General features: G+C 40.0%; 2 protein-coding genes across 2 annotated transcripts in view; both read left to right on the top strand.

The window, feature by feature from the left end:
• Positions 1-205: 205 nt before the first annotated feature.
• On the top strand, positions 206-2,201 carry cxcr4b (chemokine (C-X-C motif), receptor 4b). Its single transcript, XM_074659750.1, has 2 exons — positions 206-272; positions 560-2,201. Exons 1-2 carry the CDS (start codon positions 261-263, stop codon positions 1,682-1,684), a joined length of 1,137 nt encoding a protein of 378 aa, XP_074515851.1. The 5' UTR covers positions 206-260; the 3' UTR covers positions 1,685-2,201.
• A 4,530-nt stretch (positions 2,202-6,731) lies between these two features.
• The window catches only part of dars1 (aspartyl-tRNA synthetase 1), a 37,932-nt gene continuing 24,778 nt past the window's right edge, over positions 6,732-19,885 (top strand). Inside the window, exons 1-6 of the mRNA XM_074659744.1 lie at positions 6,732-6,892; positions 11,073-11,178; positions 13,367-13,396; positions 13,774-13,831; positions 16,967-17,059; positions 19,002-19,104. Of these exons, the coding sequence (XP_074515845.1) occupies positions 6,870-6,892; positions 11,073-11,178; positions 13,367-13,396; positions 13,774-13,831; positions 16,967-17,059; positions 19,002-19,104 (413 nt within the window). The 5' untranslated portion in view covers positions 6,732-6,869. The remainder of the gene's footprint in view (positions 6,893-11,072; positions 11,179-13,366; positions 13,397-13,773; positions 13,832-16,966; positions 17,060-19,001; positions 19,105-19,885) is intronic.

The raw sequence follows: 19,885 nt of genomic DNA, 5'->3' as shown, positions 1-19,885 counted from the left end.
AAAAAAAAGGTGACGAATAACAGACACGGTTTTTTGGACTAAAAGTTTCACAAAGTGACGCCCTCACCACCACAGGCTGAGTCTTTATAGTCACCCGTTTTAGGAGTTTCATCCTGCTGCTCCTCCTCCTGTAGGCTGTAGGGGGGGGAGGGGTCCGAAGCACCGGTTTGCTATATATTGAGCTGTTTGCCTGCAGACACACTACTGATCACCTCGCTGCACACACAAACACGCACTGGTCCTACCGTCACGTTATCAACATGGACATGGAGGTGAGTTCCTTTACTGGTGTTTTTCTGAGCTAATATGTGGCAGTTAGGTCTGTTACTGCTTGAGGCTGTTTAATGGCAATTCATGTAGATTGTGTTATTATCATTTACCACCTGTGTTTACACTGGTATATAATTATACTATTATTTTCTCATTTTAAATAAACACATTCAATGAAAAGTTAACTTTTAGACAACTCCAACTTTAGAAACAAGTTTTTTTTTTTTAAAAAGAGCAATTGTGTTAAGTTATGTAAACAACTAACTTTTTTAATTCCTTTTTCTTTCAGTATGATTATGAAATGTATTCTGACAACGGTACTGACAACATCTCAGAGCAGTCTGGAGAATTTGACCAGGACTACGATGAGCTGTGCGACAGAGCGCTCAGCAGCGACTTCAACAAGATCTTCCACCCGACAGTTTACGGGATTATATTTGTTCTGGGAATCTTTGGCAATGGATTAGTCGTCGTCGTCATGGGCTACCAGAAAAAGGTCAAAACGATGACGGACAAGTACCGGCTCCACCTCTCTGTGGCTGACCTCCTGCTCGTCCTCACGCTGCCCTTCTGGGCTGTGGACGCGGCCAGCAACTGGTACTTTGGAGGCTTCCTCTGTGTGTCCGTGCACGTGATCTACACCTTGAACCTGTACAGCAGCGTGCTCATCCTGGCCTTCATCAGTCTGGACAGATACTTGGCAGTTGTGCGGGCAACAAACAGCCAAGCCACGAGGAAGCTGCTTGCCAGCAAGGTGATCTACGTGGGTGTGTGGCTGCCTGCAGCTGTGCTGACTGTACCTGACCTGGTGTTTGCCAGGGTGCAAAACAGCAGCTCTTCAAGCTACAATCTAGATCAACATGGAAGCCTGGGGACGGCAGACTCAAGGATCGTCTGCCAGCGCTTCTTCCCGTATGAAAGCCAAGTCATATGGACAGCCATTTTCCGCTTCCAGCACATCCTGGTGGGCTTCGTACTGCCCGGTTTTGTCATCCTCATCTGCTACTGCATCATCATCGCCAAGCTGTCGAAAGGCTCCAAGGGCCAGGCTCTGAAGAAGAAGGCGCTGAAGACCACGGTCATCCTCATCCTCTGTTTCTTCTTCTGCTGGCTTCCCTACTGCGTGGGCATCTTTGTGGACACCCTGATGCTGCTGAAGGTGTTCTCTGCCTCGTGTGAACTGCAGCAAGGGGTGGATAAGTGGCTTTCTATCACAGAGGCGCTGGCTTATTTCCACTGCTGCCTGAACCCCATCCTCTACGCTTTCCTGGGAGTTAAGTTCAAGAAATCAGCCCGGAATGCGCTGACAGCCAGCAGCAGATCAAGTCAGAAAGCGACTCTCATGACAAAAAAGCGAGGGCCAATTTCATCCGTGTCTACTGAGTCCGAGTCCTCAAGTGTTTTGTCAAGTTAACAAACAGTCAAACTCTGTGACTTGATACACTCAGGAGAGAAACTAAGCTTCAATTTTCAAAGAACTTACTACATTTTGTACAGATGTAAAAAGAAAGAAAGAAGAGTTTTTATACTTTTTGATTTGTTCGCCTTGTTTGCTGCAATTGTGGTTTTTATTGTAATGTGTGCAACTTTTATGCTCCTCAAAGCAGATTGTGTCCTCAGGCAGTGCCTCATTCAGCTTTACAATTTTCCCCTGTTTTCATCTTTACAATCTGTGCTGCTGTTTCAAAAGCTCAGGCAAAACAACGCCCTGTTCTGTTTTTCATGGATGGGAGCTGCTCTTGGAAACCTGTACATATAGTTTGTAGCATTTGTGTGTGTTCGCACTTAAGTTGTGTGATTCTCTGAAAAGCTATTATTTATTGTTGTCACTCACACTGGACGTTTTGTAAAAGAAACTGCATGCTGCTTTTTTTTAAATATTTCAAATTTGTTGTTTTTGTAATGTAAAAAATAAAAAAATCTTCTCATAATGACTGTGTTGTGTGCATTTTCACTAAAACCAACCTTCCCTCAGGGGGTGGGGGGATGAGTTGTGTGTTGGGAGTGTGGGGGAGTCTCCTAACACAAATGTCTCCACCTGATCTGGCTAGAAAGCAGAAGGAGGACTGAGCAGGAGGACCCTGTAATTGCAAAAACATCTGTGCACTTTTACATCTTAAGCAGCCATGACACAAAAGCTCAAATCTTTGGTTATAATTAGCACCCATATGGCTCCTTAACAAAGAAAATAGCATGTTAAGTTCTCCTTTGACTTCTTTCTTCTCAGTTTTCATGATATACTGCCTCCTTTATGTTTAGCTTGTAAACAAGTGTTATCCTCGTTCGCTTCACACAGCAGGGCAGCGGGTCAACTTAGCTATTTCCCAGCTCACTAAACAAAAAAATAATAGTATTCAGGACGCAGGTTATATATTCTGAAGATGCAAATCGGCAGTCTTTGTTGAGCACTCATGCAGTATATCATTGACAATAAATCTTCTGGAATTATAGTGATGAGATAGGACATACAAATGACAAGTTTCAAACACACATCAATCTTTCTGTGCGCTCTTCTATCTTCAATACGTACTAGAGATCTAATCTAAGTGGTGACAGGGTGATGTTCAAGTTGGAGACTGAAGGAAGCCGGCAACAATAGATGCCAAGGAGAATGGAGTCGTCAAACAGCCGCTGTGCAATGTAATGCCGGCATCCATTCAGGACTCCAGTGGAGGTGCATTTCCATTTCTTTACATGTAAAAAAAAAAGGTGTGAAGTGCCCCCATCAGGTTGCAAGGTTAATGGTTCTTTTGGGGGCTCTGGTGTCTCACAGTGAGGCAGGATGAAACAAAAGGGGCTTTTTTTCAGTTGGAAATGTTCCCAGATGTTTCAGGATTAGCATTTAAGAGCTGCACTGCCTCAGTCGGAGCAGAGACGGATCTGTGATTAACACTTCAAGTGTTCACATGAATCCTCGGCTTTTTTCACCGTCTCAAGGAAAGGTTGTTAGAGGCTTCAGGATCGCATCAACTACCATATATACAGAATTGTACTAGATGTGCACAAATAAACTGATAATATGGCAGATTATATTGACCTAAATCGCATGTCAGATATCCTAAATTCATTCCTTAAACAAGAAAACAGTTAAAATGCACATATTAATTACCATAAAAGCTGTTGCAAACTTCAATCCAACAAAAGGGTTTAAAGATATACAGATTAAACCCTTCTTACTCTTGCTCAAAACAGAGGCTGTGTAGCTGGTAAAGACCACAGAAAGGACATCATGGTTCACAAATTACACAAGACATGAATAAGCTTTAAATGCCACACAACGGTTCCTGACAGTCACATTTTCAAGCCCTTTGTTTCATGAATTGTACTGATTATTTGGCTCCTGTAGATGTATTGCACACCATTTTTCTAAATACTTAACCATTACCGCCTTAACAAAACATAATGCTTTTATCCAAATTGTCCAAAGCGCCCACTTGAGTGCACAAACAGCACTCAGGGCCCCTTTGGGAGTAAACCCTTGGGTGCAAGAGGGCGTCCTTTCATTCATAATTAAAGCTTTTGTTCTCTCTCTGCGTTGAGAAAATATTACTGCTCAACAACATACACATCCATATACTGCCTCTTCTGTTGTTTATTTAGCTTTCCTAACATAATAATATTCTCATGATACTGTAGCCATTGTCTCTTGTAAAACATCAACTTCCTGTGCAAATTTCTGCAAAAATCCAACCGCTCTGACGTGTAATATATTAGTTAAAACAAACTCATGTGTGTATGTTGAAGTAGTGAAGAGCTTCTTGTTTGCTTTATGGGTTAAAGGGCAAAGCTGTTGAAATGCAGAGGAAATGCCTTCTGCTGGTGATTCATTACCAGTGTGCATCTAACTGCAACCTTAGACCCTTGTCCAGTATGTGTAGGTCCTCATTTAAGTTTTGTTGTTGAGATGTATTAAACTAAGTACATTATTTTAAAGGGCTATTGCTGAGGATGAAAGGAACACAAATACCAAAGGTTCCTTTTGGGCAGTGACCTGCTCCACTAATGGTCACATTGTTTGGGTTGGAAAGTGAGCAGCAGGAAGGCTGTTTCCTGCATCAGGGAGCTCCTGTGGCCAACAGCCTGAGAAAAGCTCTTGATGACCCCCCACTGTATTCAAACCGCCACCATTCGCTCTGCTCGGCCGTTCCTGCAAAGGTCACTGCATACCTGGATGCACTCAGAGCGCTCGACCAGAGGCGTGAAAGCAATTTCACGGAGTGTCACTTTTAGTGTTCATGTAAAACCTCACATCACATGACCACACATGGTGGTGGTGGTTGTGCATAAATGTTTGTTGTTGGTGTGAAATGTTGATTTACTTTCTTCAGATAACATGTAATTTTTCTTTATCTTGTATACACCCAACAGTATTGTTGAATAAAGTTTTTCAGCATTAAGGAAACTTCTAATCAAAATACTTCAGACAACAGACTATTGTTTGCACAAGGTGGTCGTGTATTAATAATAAGATAATAATAATAATAATTATTTTCTCATTATTTATTGGCATGTAGGCTTATCTCTGTATCTGAAACAGAAATACCAACACAGTGAAATCAGTCATGCACTGTCAAACATAATCCTCTAATACCAAAACATCCACTGCTGCCGTTATAGATTATAATTTTACTGTTTTTAATATAAAAACAAAATATGTACATATCATCTGTCACTGTCAATTTAAATCCTAAACACTGTACACATAGTATATAGATATATTTACATGTACATACTGTACATAATCATCCAACCCATATCCATTCAGTATTTATTTATTTGCACTATTTGTATTGTTTACAACTTACAGAACACTTGACTTGTATATGGTTGGTCATTGGTGCCTTATATATATAATATATATAATATTTATACACCTATTTTTTCCATTACTTTTGTTAATAATAGTTTTGTCTATTCTTTACCTGTGTTTGTCCAGCTTTGTTGTCTTTGCTCCTATAGCTGTAATTTATATTTCTGTGTAAACATTGAGAGAGATGCAAAACAAATCAAATTCCTTGTATGCACAAACATACTTAGCCATATATTATCATTTATTACAGTTTTACATGCAGTCATGACAAGCTATGTCCATTTTCTCATGTTATTTAGAAATTTCACTTATCAAAGTAGCTTTCTTATTTCTAATTGGCATAATATGATCCCATTTCGTAGCAGTATGTATGATTATTTTTTAACCGCTCCAAAGACCAGGTTAAAAACAAAAGGTGATCGAGCTTTTGCAGTACTGGCTCCCCGACTCTGGAACAGTCTTCCACTGAGCACTAGATCAGCAGACTCTGTCACGACTTTTAAATCCAGTCTTAAAACTCACTTTTATAGAATGGCTTTTCCAATCGGCTGAATTTTAGTCTTTTGTATGCGTGTGTGCTGATGTGTATGTATGTGCACATGTAATTGTATGAATATGTATATGCTTGTTTCTTCTTTTTCTTTCAAAGGTCATTTTATTAATTGTCAATAATCAATAGAACAGTCACTATACAGGGAAAATACATTTTTGTTTTTCTGAACAACACTCACCCGGGACACAACTCATCAATCAATCATACCTGACAACAACATACACACAGACAGCCACAGCTGGCCACAAAGGACATAACTGATTCTCAATCATGGATACATAAAAATCTAAATGTAGAGAATACAACACAGGGAGAGTATCCACAAATAAGTCATGAAATAATAAGAAGAAGACAAAAAACAATACCTACATACACACACACATACACATATATACACGTACACACATACATACATACATACATACATACATACATATATAAATATACATACACATGTATATATATATATATATATATATATACATACACATACACATACACATACATACACATACAAACGCACATACATACATACACACATACATATACATAAAAATAGAAGAAAACAAATAATGATAATAATGATAAAAAATAATAAATAAATTAAATTAAATTTTAAAAAGGAAAAAAAAGATACTACTACTGGCTACTCAGAGATTACTGTAGTGTGTTTCTCAAACTTTACTTTGTAAAATTTACTCTCTGTTCCCCGGGTGGTACAACGGATTTTCTCTAAATTCATACAGGACATAATATCTCTGATCCAATGTGAGTGGGAAGGAGGGGCATAATCCTTTTATACTTGTTTCTTTATTTTCCCATTCTATTGTTTTTTATTTAATTATTTATGTTTCATTGTATTCTGCTGTCTATGATGTGAATTTCCTTGGAAAGCACTTTGTGCTTTGGGCTTGAAAAGTGCTCTACAAATAAAATTATTATTATTATTATGATGATGAAGTTAACCCTAAATTAAACCATTTCCCATCAGGTGTTAATTATTATTTTGTCTATCTCTTGTGCAGAACTGAAAAAAAAAAAAAAAGAAGTCAGTCGGAACTACACTTCAAAAGTCATTTGTTTCTAGCCGGAATTTCCGGTATTTTGGTGCTGCGTCAAAACAAGTCCTTCCTTCCTGTTGCACGTCCATGCTGTGAACAGCTGTTGTGTTGCTCCTCTCTCTGTCAGACAGACGAGAAACATTCAGTCTTCACTCTCCAAGAAAAACAGCTCGACATGACTAAAGAGGAAGCTCAGGGGTAAGAACGGTGTCATAACTACCGTCTCCATAACTACCGTCTCCATAACAACGCTTTAACACCTGCTTGAAAGCAGGGATAGCAACACCAGCTAGCATTACCTAAACATGCAGCAGATTGCATCATCTGATACTTTAACCTAATCAAAGACATCATGACGTTTTTCCTCATATGCACAACATGTTTAAACTGCAGCAATATAAAGCTAAACACAAGATTAGCCCCATATGGTTAACTTAATCTGTGGTTGTGCTGTTTAAAACACCAGATTACATTAAAGAATCACTCAATTCATGATGTTGCTGCTTAATAAAGCCATTTGCATAGAGAGATAGATCTATAATGACAATATGTTACAAGTGTCTTAGTTGTCTGGTGAATTCGGCATGTATTAATTTGGTTATTATGCAAAACAAATCAGCCTTTTGGGCCCTTTTATACTTATAGTCCACTGTATTGTTAGCAGGCTCAAAAGCAGAAATGTGGATTAAATGATTATGCTAAATGTTGCATGTGTTTTGCATAGATGCCGAATTGAAATCTGGCTCATTGTGATTCAGATAACATCTTGAGTTATATTCCTGCACACATTTACTGGTTCACAACATACAACACAATATTAAATGTTCAGTTTTATAAAAGGAATCCTGCAAATTCCCAACCTGTCAGGTTAGGGTTGTTGTGGTGCACATTCCTCTGCTGTACTTCTGTCAGTTTTGCCTCTGGTCATGGGCCACGTATAGTTTTCAGGTTTAAAGTTGGTGTTAAACAGCAGCAATATCAAGCTAAACACCAGATTAGCCCCATATGGTTAACTTAATCTGCGGTTGTGCTGTTTAAAACACCAAATTACATTAAAGAATCACTCAATTCATGATGTTGTTGCTTTAATAAGTGATTTGCATAGAGAGATAAATCTATGTGACAATATGTTACAAGTCTCTTAGGTGTCTGGTGAATTCAGCATGTAATAATGTGGTTATTATGAAAAACAAATCAGCCTTTTGGCCCTTTTATACTTAGTTCACTTCGATCTTGGTAGCAGACTCAAAAGCTGGAATGTGAATTAAATAATTGTGACAAATGTTGTATGTGTTTTGCACAGATGCCGAATTGAAATCTGGCTCATTAGGATTCAGATAATGAGTCATATTCCTGCACACATATACTGGTTTACAACATACAACACAATATTAAATGTTCAGTTTTATAAAAGGAATCTGAACCTGTCAGGTCAGGTTGTTATTGTGCACATTCCTCTGCTGTACTTCTGTCAGTTTTGCCTCTGGTCATGGGCCACGTAGTTTTCCGTTTTAAAGTTGGTGTTATAGATAAGAAAGGAATGTTTGAGGTGTTAAATAAGTTAGTCTAACTTAAGTTACTTCAACTTATTGTAGAAAATTATAATCCTGCATGATGCAATGCAATATACTTTGGTTGAGATAACTACTTTAGTTATTTGTGCATTATAACAAAAGACGTTTCTAATATTTTGTTCGCCACATTTACAAATAAGGAGTATAAATATTCAAAACACCTTACAGTATAATGAAAACCAATGTCACAAATAGTACTTCAGCAATTACTGGTGAATTTAATCAAACCCTGTCAGCAACATTAAAAACGTTTTTGTTTCACAAATTGGAGGACGGCTGCATTGGATTTCATTTTAGTGCTTTCAATCGTAAGTTAGTGTACTTTGGATGACTGAGCCTCATATAAGGACTGATAACAGTTTTTTCTTATGTGGCACTGTTCTATCTTTTTTAATTGTCTTTTTATGAATACACCTGTTGGACATAATATGTCAATATGACACCTGTTGTTCAGTTAAGGCAGTTTACTGATCGTCTGTAGTTGCCAAATGGGATTAACTATTTATGTTTAATAGCAATATATAAACATTTGTCTGTGAGGAATTAAAATTGCATTGTAAAGAATGGACAACAACAAGTTTTTTTTTGTATTGATTCAACAGCAGATTGTAGTTGTTTGTCGACAGCTGCTCCAGCTAGTCGGACTCGTCTCACTTGCCTGAGGGTTAAAACAGATTGTTGATCCAGTTTAACAATTCCAACTGGTTGATGGAAGATATAAATACCAGCCTGAGTGCATCTTTATTAATCTACTTCCTTAATGGAAAACTTCACCCACTAAAATGATCATTTGTATATCACTTACTCACCTTGTGTTACCTTGAATTCATGAAGAAAACTTTATGAAAAAACTAAATTCGGTCATACATTTTTATTGTAATGGTTCTGCTCCTTTTGAAGAGCATAGGTCCTGCATTATTGAACAAGCATCCTAAAACAGACAGATGTGTTATGAACCTGGACTACAGGTAGATTAAAAGAATACTTCACCCCCAAAATGATCATTTGTATACCAGTTACTCACCCCGTGTTACCTTGAATTCGTGAAGAAGACTTTGTTTTTCTTGCATGCCTCCACGGTGAACGGAGGATCAAAAAACGGAGAAAAGTCTTGATGAACTGGAGTAAATGGGGGCCGCGTTTAACAGCAGCAAAACTATATCAAAACATTTGTTTACAAACTCTCACACATCTCGTACAGTATAATCCAAGTCTCATTTATCCAGTTGGATGCTCAGTACTCTCCAAACACATGCATTTTTGCTAAAACCTTACTATTTAAAACACTTCTGCATAAAGAGTCTCACGCTTACGCAGGCGCGCTGCTCGTCTGTGCGAATACTGTTATGCGGAAGTGTTTTAAACAGTAAGGTGGTTATGAAAATGCATTTGTTTGGGAAGTAGAGAGCAAACAATTGGATGAATGAGACTTGGATTATACTGCACATGTGAGTAACTGATATACAGATGGTCATTTTGGGGGTGAAGTATTCCTTAATTTACCTGTAGTCCAGGTTCATAACAGAAGGTAGCATTAGGCCATTCCTATGTATGTTTTAGGAGCAGAACCATGACAAAAACAAAAACGCATGACCAAATTTATTTGCAGGTGTTACAGAGAAATATGGGACCTTAGTGCAGTACAGCATTTCGTTGTATTATTTAAAAACATCTCATGGGAAATCCTAAAAGAGTTGTCTGCAGGTCGTTGGAACCACGTTAGTTTTACATTTGGCAGTAAGGGAAGTATAAAACCTGGTCTGAAGGACATCATCTGTTGTGACTTTTGTTTCTTGTTTGGGCTTTATTGCTATGTATAGCTGGCCTTTGGTTTGTGTTATTTCCTGTGATTAAATAGAAGCAGTTCCCATTTTGCTCGTAGGCTTCCTCCAGGTCTAGACACCTGGTCATTGGGGAAAACAGCACTCACTCATCCACGTGCAGTCTTGGCACACTTTTAAAATATCTGTTAATGCAAGTGTGATTTGGAGAAGTGCAAAGTTCAGACTGTTAATAATACTACATCTGCCTGGTTTATTGCAGCTTTTTCTTTGACAACCTTTTAATCTTTGACCTAGAATATTGTCATTTCACTTCCTCATTAAGCCTCAGATACTACCCTGACAGCAGGCACAAATTACTTTTATTTTGTTTTCAGTTTGAATGGCAGTATTTCTTTTTATAAAGTAAATATTATTATTAAAATCAATTACAAAATATGAGCTTGTGCTGAACATTCATACATTAGATTCATGGTCATTCTACATGTTGTGACCTCATTTTTCCATCTAGATAAGAAGTATACTAGTGTTGTGTTTAGTCTGCTATCCCGTTGCTGCTACAGAACAAACTTTACTTTATAGGCAAATGCCACATTCTTATCAGTGCTGACATTGTGTTGTGCGGTCTAGTGTGGCTGTGGCATTTAGCAAATAAAGACACTTTACTTTCAGATAAGACTAAATGTTATCATAATCGGATAAATCTGTATTCTTCACAAATTCTATAACGGATTAGAAAGTGCTGCTGGGACTACTGTCTTCTTGAAGTCGTAGTGTTTATCTAGCTAATCTTATTTCTGACATCTCTGCTGCTTTTAGCCGCTCTCCATTCACACCGGCTACAGCTGCTTTGTTTGAAATAACAATGGGATTAAAGGTACTGCACAGACTTAGAAGCTGGAGGTGGCGATGGCTCAGAATGAATTTTCCCAGGCGGTCAACAACTTCCTCATGGGATGCTGGAGAAATAGAAGGTGGAAGTTGACTTAAATGTTTCTGTTTCTGTACCTCTTCCTGTTTCAGGGCGACGAAGGAGGACGAGGAGCAGGCTCAGTCAAAGAAAGGCCTGAAGAAACAGCAGAAGGAAGCGGAGAAAGCTGCAAAGAAGGCTGAGAAGCAGGCCAAGCTGGTCAGTGTTGTTTTGTTTTTTCTGGTTTGTTGTTTCACATCCGTCGCCCCCCCCTCTTACAGCTGGTTAGGCTGTGACGTGTGCGTCTGCAGGGCATTGTGGGTGTAGGAGGGTCGGTTGATCGCAGAGGGGGGCAATAGTATCCATTGTTTAAGTATTCCTGTCATTTTGCCGTTGTTTATGTCCACCCAAACAAAGTGCTATTTTCTTCTACACTGAGTGCACGACATGTTAGCAGCTCGTAACATGCATGTTGAGAGAGACATTAAAGGCTCACACACGCTTCAACATTCTTGCACTTCAGAACGTTTTGTGGACAGGTGTGTTGGGTCAAACACTTGTGCTCACTTTATTAACAATGTTTCGGGCATCAGACCTTTTATGGGTAAAATATGTCCTGATTTATTAATGTCATTAATAAAGTGAGTAAAAGAGATCGAGATTGCACAGAACTTTCTGGTCCTTTTAATAACATTTAATGTTATAAATCATATTCATCATTGATCGTTAACGTTACTTCGTAGTAACCTTGCTGGATTCTCGCGATGTCACGAGATCACGCGAGAATCGTGGATCAAATATCGCATGAAAATCCATCTTGTCAGGCTTCAAGTAATGCGTTTGTGTCCGGCAAGCCAGAGTCGACTGTTTGTTCTAAACAACTCCTGAAGAGGTTAGCGAAGATGCTGCAATTGCATCAGTTATATCAGAACTTGAGAGTAGTTCTTCATTGTTAGAAGAGCGAAGAATGGCACTGAAGGCGATGTTTTTGGGCTTTCAGTTAGTTTTGCTTTCGTTAGTTTGATTGGCAGATGGTTCATCCAATCACTTGCCAAGTGTGTTTTTGAAAGTGCCTGCCCTTTTCCAAGCAGTTTCCAATGAGGGCTTCTCAGATGGTTCTGTAAAAGAAACAGGGTCAGGTTATCTTTGTAGATGCAGGGTTTCCAAACGACTTCCAGACAAAAAGTGCAGAAATTGTACTGGTAGAAAAACGACATTGACTCAGTCTTTGGTGACATTCGCTAGCTGTGATGGCATAGTTAACACATCCGGTTTCACAGTAATGGCCTACCAATGCTTTCACATAAACATATATTTTATGTGAAGTTCATGCAGGAAGTGATGAGTAACAGAAGTAGCTTGAAGTATCAAAATTAGCTCAGTATTTAATGTGGATTGGTAACGTTTTTGCCTGATATGCAATTTGCTTAATAAGGTCAGTAATCTAGGTCAATACATCCATAATTTTTTCCTCCCTCAAATCAAAATGTGCAGGAAATTAATGAGGAAATCTGTTTCCATTGTTATAAAAATGTGTCATCTGGCTTGACACCGGCTCCGAGACTAATTAGACACCCTGAGCATCAGTGTGTCGTGACTCATCCCGTCTTCCAGCTCAATTCATCCAGTCAGCACGTTTCATGGAAGAAGCAGGTGTTGTCACTGTTTAATACGCAGGCTATTGCTGCCCACATCAGTGTGGCATAGTAAGCATTGCCTCGGGGAAGACCTGAAAGCTGACTTGAATGTTCATTGAGTGAGCGTTAGCTTTGTTATTTGCCGTCGTGCACTTTTTGTGCTGACACTTGTCACTTTAGTGGCTGCGGTGTCGCGCGGTTGCTTCATGGCTATAGGGGGTCTATATCCAGTTGATCATAAGCTGCAACATCATCCATCATGTGACTGGATTATCATATCAAGGATGGGCGATTCCAATTCACTCCACCGCCACCAGCCATTTCCATACTCCCAATATCAATTTGCATAGGAAATGGAATTGTAACTTTGCCAAGAGTCGATCTCATCGCACTCTGGGAGTCATTTGCCTAGAAGTCAGTGCAGAGATAAAGAATCTGTCCACTTACGCTGTTTCTATTACAAAGCAATATCTCCTCCTGCCATTGCTCATTGTCTATGATGTGTTGGGGCAATGTGTATGCATTCCAGGGATCTGAGGCTCGGCTCCAAGACCGAGCTATGATTTATTAATTTTATTCAAATCCCTGATAGCGCAAGATGAAAACACAATTTACATGGCCGCTGTAGCAAAACGTTTCAAGTTGCTCCGTTTGAAGTCAAATGATTTTGAAAATTTTTAATGTCTGAATTTAATAGATAGTCCTCTTGTTGTTATTTCCTAGCTATTTGCAACGCCCTTTAAATCCCTGTCGCCTCCTTTGTGTTTCAGGCTGCCGAACAGCAAAGCACAGACGAAGATGTAAGTATCCCCTACGGACCGCCGTACTCATCCTCTAAGACCAATTCCCTGCCTTTGTGTCTGACTGATTCTACCGCTGCTTTCATACCTTGTGTAACAGTTTGTATGCAAATGCCTGCACGGCGAACTCCGTGTCTCTGTTTGACAATTTTCCCCTAAGATCGTGATAAGCCTCATTATCTGTTCTGTCTGTCTGTCTGTCTGTTATCTCAGATGTGGCAGACCGACTGACGCTTATGAAATGAAAGTGGCAGAGTTGCCTTTGAGAACAATAGAGAGTTGATGTGCCTATGCTAAAAGTGCTTTGATGTTTTATTTAGCTGGTTGATGAAATGGCCGGTCTCAACTGCTAAGATGTCACGCTTTTATTCTTTCAGGACTTCGCCAAGGACAGATATGGTGTGTTGCCGATGATCCAGTCTCAACAAAAACTGGGTTAGTATGAAAGTTACATCCTTCACTCATCAGCCAACCAAACACCCTCTCATCACTGAAAACACAGAAAGATGATTAAGATTAAAGCTAGAGTTGGTCATCTTCTTCAAATACAATTTTTTATATATTTGTTAAAATTCTCATTACATCCCGACAGCAATCAATACATCTAAGGTTCTGACGGAAAAAAAAAAAATCGGTATCTGTGGTTGTCGCAGGACTGTAATAAGCCCGTCCAGTCATTACATTCAGCGTGCACTCTGCCACTCTGCACTCATTGCTTATCACTGCGTCTTGCATCTTCCACAAGCTGCTAGGACTGTCAGTGTTGCAGACTTAGCGACTTTCTCGCTAGATTTAGTAACTCTTGGAGATAGTGCTGCTTGCTACTTTCATTGGAAAAGAGATGGCAACACTGGGCTGGGTTTTTGGTTGGAACATTTTTAAAAATCTAGCGTACTTTAGCTAGTTTCTTAAGATTACTTAGCTTAGCTTTGATCTTATGTTTTTCTGCTCTTGAAGATTTGCATGGAACAAAGTACAAAGGGGTAAAACCTTTGCTTCACCTTGATATGACTACAAGTTTAATGACCATATAGACCCATTTCTCTGTCCCATGCGGTGGTATTTGTTGTTTTAAGTGAGTAAATGAATGCAGTTTCATTTGATAGAATTAACATTTTGCCCTGCCCCTGTCTCAATTCATCACATTTGACTGATCACTCTCTTTAGATATTTATATGCCTCCACGCTGCTGACAGCGGGTTGTCTGTCCAGCCGTACGTCTGCACTTAGACTCAACGATGAACTGATTACATTTTGATTAGATTAGATATTTTTCTAGCGGTTTACAGTGTACCCACCTATCAGCTGAAAAGCCATTGGAAAATATAGGATCGTATACCCACTTTAGTAGTACACCCCCCTCATCAACAACCACTACACCACTGCATACAACCGCGAGGCAGTAATTCTAGTTTAGTATATTCCATTATGTGCCAGCTGTCCATGTTGCCGCTCTGATTTCCAAACACGTCTGCATAATGTCAGCATCGTGAATGAAAGACGAGCATTTCAGAAAAATGTATTCACCCATTATCACAAACAAATTCACAGAATACGATTATACAGTATACACCGTAAACACAAAGACATTTTTTGGTTTGAACAGACGTCTGTTTAATGTTATTTCCAGGTACCAGTGTTGAGGGCTTTTTTGTTTTCTTATCTGTGTGCTGCATTATTCTCTGTTTCCTGTCAATCATCTGACTCTTACCACAAGTGGAAGTTTCTTAAAAGGCCCGACAAGCTGCTGTGTCTTTTTATTTTCATGTATTTGTCTCTGCCGGACCTAGGATAGGTGTTCATTTAAAGATTTTTAAATTGGGTTAATATCTTTTAAAAAATATATTTGTGTAATGTAAACTAGGCTAGTAGCAAGGTCCATTTAAGATCACTCCTTCCTTCCTTTTGTGTTAAAGGATATTGCAAGTCATTAAAGCAGAAGTGGAGTAAATGATAAAAAAAAAATAATCATGTGTGCCTGTGTCCTCCGGTGCTCCTAATGGCATCTGCAAGATTTCACAGACCGGAGTAAAACATCCAATCAGAGCCGAGCTGGAGCCTTGCCGTCTCTGAGCAGCTGTCAATCACTCTCAAACTCCGATCAAACGGTCAAACTAGGCAGCGCTGATCAAATATGAATCAATATTCTGTTGCTGTAATGCCTATTTCTCGCATGAAATGTTTTCAGAAACATCATGTAGTGTACTGTTTAGCTGTAAAATGAGAAACCGGCCCAACCTGGCAGCCATGTTGAGATCAGTTGAAGAAATACAAAGCAACGCCCACCAACCAGAGCAAACTTTCTCATTTTACAGCTAAACAGTACACTACAAGATGTTTCTGAAAACATTTGAGGTGAGAAATAGGCGTTACAGTAACAGAATATTGATTTGTATTTGATCAGTGCTCCCTAGTATGACCGTTTAATCGGAGTTTGCGAGTGATTGACAGCTGCCTCCGTTGAATGAACAGCCAATAGGAACGCTCTCTCTGAAATGACCTGTGATTGGCCAAAGTCTCCCGTCACGGGCTAGATTTTTTAAAGCCTGAAAACAGAGCCATGAGGAGGTGCAGAAGTCTGGTTATCTCTCAGAACACTTGAATTACAACATGCTGAAAGGCTATTATGGACTTTTTGCCCAATGATGTCAAAAACATTCTGCCATGCGTCACACATGCGTCAGCGCCGTGTTGGGAAACGCAGGTTGATACTTTGGTGCGAAGGGTTAAACGGCATATTTCACCTTAACATTCACTCGAGGGGTGATGAAAAAAACACGATGAAAAAATATGCATCCTGAAATTTGAGGACGTGCAGCAACTCTCAAATTATATGTTGTGATACAAGTTGACATCCTGATCCAGAACTTCTCAGATTACCTTAGTCTGGCTGTCAGAAAGTTACAGATAACACGATTACGACTGATAAACATCGCGAAAAATGCTCCTGGTCTCTTCTCTCAACACGATTGCAGCAGCGATAATTGCAGTAACTAATAGCGTGTGATGGCTCCCGGATGAAAGAGGCAGAGTGCGGACCTGTCGAGGTCGTCCATCTGTCTGGATGCTCTTTCAGCTCCAGTGGCAGCAAACAAACTAGGGCCTCCCTCACCTGCATGCCAAGCCCAGCCATTGGGACGGGGTGGGGGGGTGACGGCTTTCATGTGGGCTGACGCGGAGTTCTCAGCCAAAAGGGCGGCTCTGTTTTCTCCGCTGTAGCCTCGCTGTCTGCTCCCTCGGCTCGCTGATAATAAGGAGAAAGCATGCCTCAGAGTGACACAGGTGAAACTGGAGTCAATTTGTCATAACGCCCACAGAGAATAGCTGAGTTAGACAGCTTTTCAGCAGCCCTCCTAGTGTGTCTTATTTATTAGGCACGTCTGTAATTTGAGCATTTTATTGTGTGTTCGTCTGCACACGCACATGCGTGCTTATTCACATTTCTTTCTGCCGTCGGGAGTGTGCAGGGGGGTGTTAGATTCTTTACACAGAGGTGGGGAAATAGAGGCAGAAAAGTCCTTTGAAGTAATAAATTCTTTATTCCTGTGTGTGTGTGTGTGTGTGAGGCAGACAGGGTGTTGGTGCGTGTCCAAGACCTTATTCCTGAGAAAGCCGACCAGCTGATCTGGCTGCGTGCCCGAGTCCACACCAGCAGAGCCAAAGGTGAGATCACCCCCACTTCTTTGTTCACCTCTTTTTTTCAGCTTGGAGACACTCTCTTTGTGCAACAGACACAAACAGCTCAGATTAGATGACCCCCGTGCTAATCCTCAGTGTACTCTAGTGAGTTGTCTAAAACTTCTGCCCTCGGGCCAGCTCGCCACGTCACCCCCTTCTCTTTAAGACCAAAACACAACACTGGGTGCCTTTGACTTGCGTTTATGTTTCCCATGACTGAGATGAATGATATCGCTCTCTTCAGGTGCATCAACACTGAAGTTCACAAACTTCAAAAGAAACAGCTTTTATTGCGAAAATACAATCCAAACTGTCCCCTGTATAAACTAACAATTTGATATAGGGCTGTCCGCTCTTAGACAACTAAGATTTCTTTAATCAATTAGTCACTCAAGCATAAAAATCTTATGCTTTTTCATGCTGAATGACTTCTTTCCAAGAAACGTATGAGCACATCTCTGGTAAACACAAGATTTAAAGAGGTGCTTTTGTGTGATTCTTTGTTTTACAGTATCAAAGCCTTTGCACACCAAGTCCGTATTTTTCGTCCCAAATTATTGCGCGTTTGTAAATAAATTCGACCGATTTGATTCAATTCAGCGGCCTGCAATCGATATGAGACAACATCATATGTCTATTTAACACAATCAGTTATATTTATATCAACTCATTAAAAGCAACTAAATTATGAATAGACAGAAGGGCAATCCAAAATATTAAAACAAGTGGCTGCAGGTCTTCGTCAGGGCTTAAAACCGTAGACCTTCAGTGGTCGAAACATGTTGGCTTTTTTTTAATGATTTAGCCACTATAATAAAGGCTTTTTAATATATTTCCTTCTAGTTTTTTAAGTAGAGTGGAGTACACAAAGCAACCAGTTATCTCCCTTTCCAACTAAAATATGATTTGGCAATTTTATTTCTGGCTTCTTCCAGACATGTAAATGAAAAACAATCTGTTCTTTTTAATTAAAAGAATAAAAATAAAGTGTGAATTTCAAAATAAAAGGCTTAAAGATGATATGTATCGATTTTCACTTTGCATCGACGTATTGTTACATCCATATTTTCTACAATGTACTCCTCTGTGGGATTGTGCAAGCACTTCTTCAGACAGTTTTTTTTTTTCCATTCCTACCATGTTAAACAGAGTTTGACAACCTGAGGGTGTTTTTGATATCATTGTCAGACTAGCATGTCGCTGCCAACTGGAAGCTCAGATAACCTCTATTTGTCGGGTTGCAGCTTCTGGCAGCCATGGAGTTGCTCCATTTGAATACAATGAACCTGCTGAGCCTTGCCAGGTTATTACATCTCTGTATCAATGCCAAGCCTGTTTGCTGCTGTGCTGCACCTCTGATTACAAATAAACTTAAGGTCTCAATGATTATCTTTTGGCCATTTCCTCTCAAGATGACTTCCAGAGTCAAGAGCCACTTCCACTCCACTCATGTCTTCATTCTCACTGCTCGCTATACGGATGTCCGTGGGAGCAGAACAACATCCTGATTTGGTCTGGGATGAGGTGCATCTGTTGGTGGGATTTTGGCTTTGCTATTATCCCCACAGCCCACCTCCTTCTCACAGGCAACAAACATCAAAGTACCTGGGTGGTCTGACTGTCTACTGCCCTAGGTTTTTGTTGGCTAACTTGTTTACACTCTTCCTAGGTAGGTGTGTGTGAGTGTGTGTTTGCAAGGAAGGTAGCAATCACTCTTTCTCCACACAGTGCTCTTCAAAGAGATGGGTCCGTTCACAAATGTTTGACACTTTACCTGTAGATGACAAGGAAGGTCCTTACAGCCAGGGTCATCTGGAGTCGCACGGAGCCTTTTGACTGAACATACCCAAGCTTTTATTGTGACACACTTGCATAAAAGAGACCTTTAACAGCCCGGCATTATCTTTTGTTGTTGTTTTGTTTTCAGGGAAGCAATGCTTCTTGGTCCTGCGTCAGCAGCAGTTCAACGTGCAGGCACTGGTCGCAGTGGGAGATCGTGCCAGCAAGCAGATGGTCAAGTTTGCCGCAAAGTGAGTATCGAGACTGCTCTTCCTGTCAGGGAGGGCACAAACAATGGTGGGAAAACCCTGGGCCCTAATCGTCCACCGATCCATTTTCACACATTCTGAGTGAGGTGGAGGGTAGTGGGGGGGGAATCAATCATTTTTCACTTGACAACAAAAGCTGGCTGTTAACAGGGCGGGATACGGCAGCGTCTTAATGGAGCGGTTCCTGTCGAGATGGCAGATACAGTAGTTTGGATCAGAGGAGGAAGAAATACTTGAGAGCCAAGCATCATTATTCATGTTCGCAGCCAAATGGTAGCCCATTACTGGTAGTCTATGAATGAACGCGACTATCAGCGGATGTGCACTTTATTAAAAGGGCTAAAAAGGGTTAGGGCTGATAAAAAACGCTGCTTTAAGATTATAGATGTTCCCAAGGGGGCTCCTTTTTGTGAAATAATTCTAAACTTTAAATATAACATATTAAAGACATAAATCATAGGTGTTTGCAAGCATCTGTTTTCCATCACTACCATCGTTTGATGAATTCACTATATTTGTAAAGAGGGAAGGATATAATTATCAGTTATTACTTAAATGAGCACCTCCTCAGATATTGCTAAATTAGGCAAAACGCAACACCCGCAACTGTAATCATCCGAAACCGAAATGGCAGTTAAGACATTGGATAATAAAGAGCTTAAGCAATGCAGAGATTGCAGCTGTATTTAAAACGTGCCTCCTATTGAGTAGCCGCTATCGCAGCATTACAGCCTCGTAAAAAGCTGCCATTAAGACTGAAGAC

This window comes from Sebastes fasciatus, chromosome 14, assembly GCF_043250625.1.
Source record: "Sebastes fasciatus isolate fSebFas1 chromosome 14, fSebFas1.pri, whole genome shotgun sequence".
In the NCBI taxonomy this organism is placed as follows: domain Eukaryota; kingdom Metazoa; phylum Chordata; class Actinopteri; order Perciformes; family Sebastidae; genus Sebastes; species Sebastes fasciatus.
Note: the sequence above shows the minus strand (reverse complement) of the source record. Positions and strands in the feature narration are given on the sequence as shown.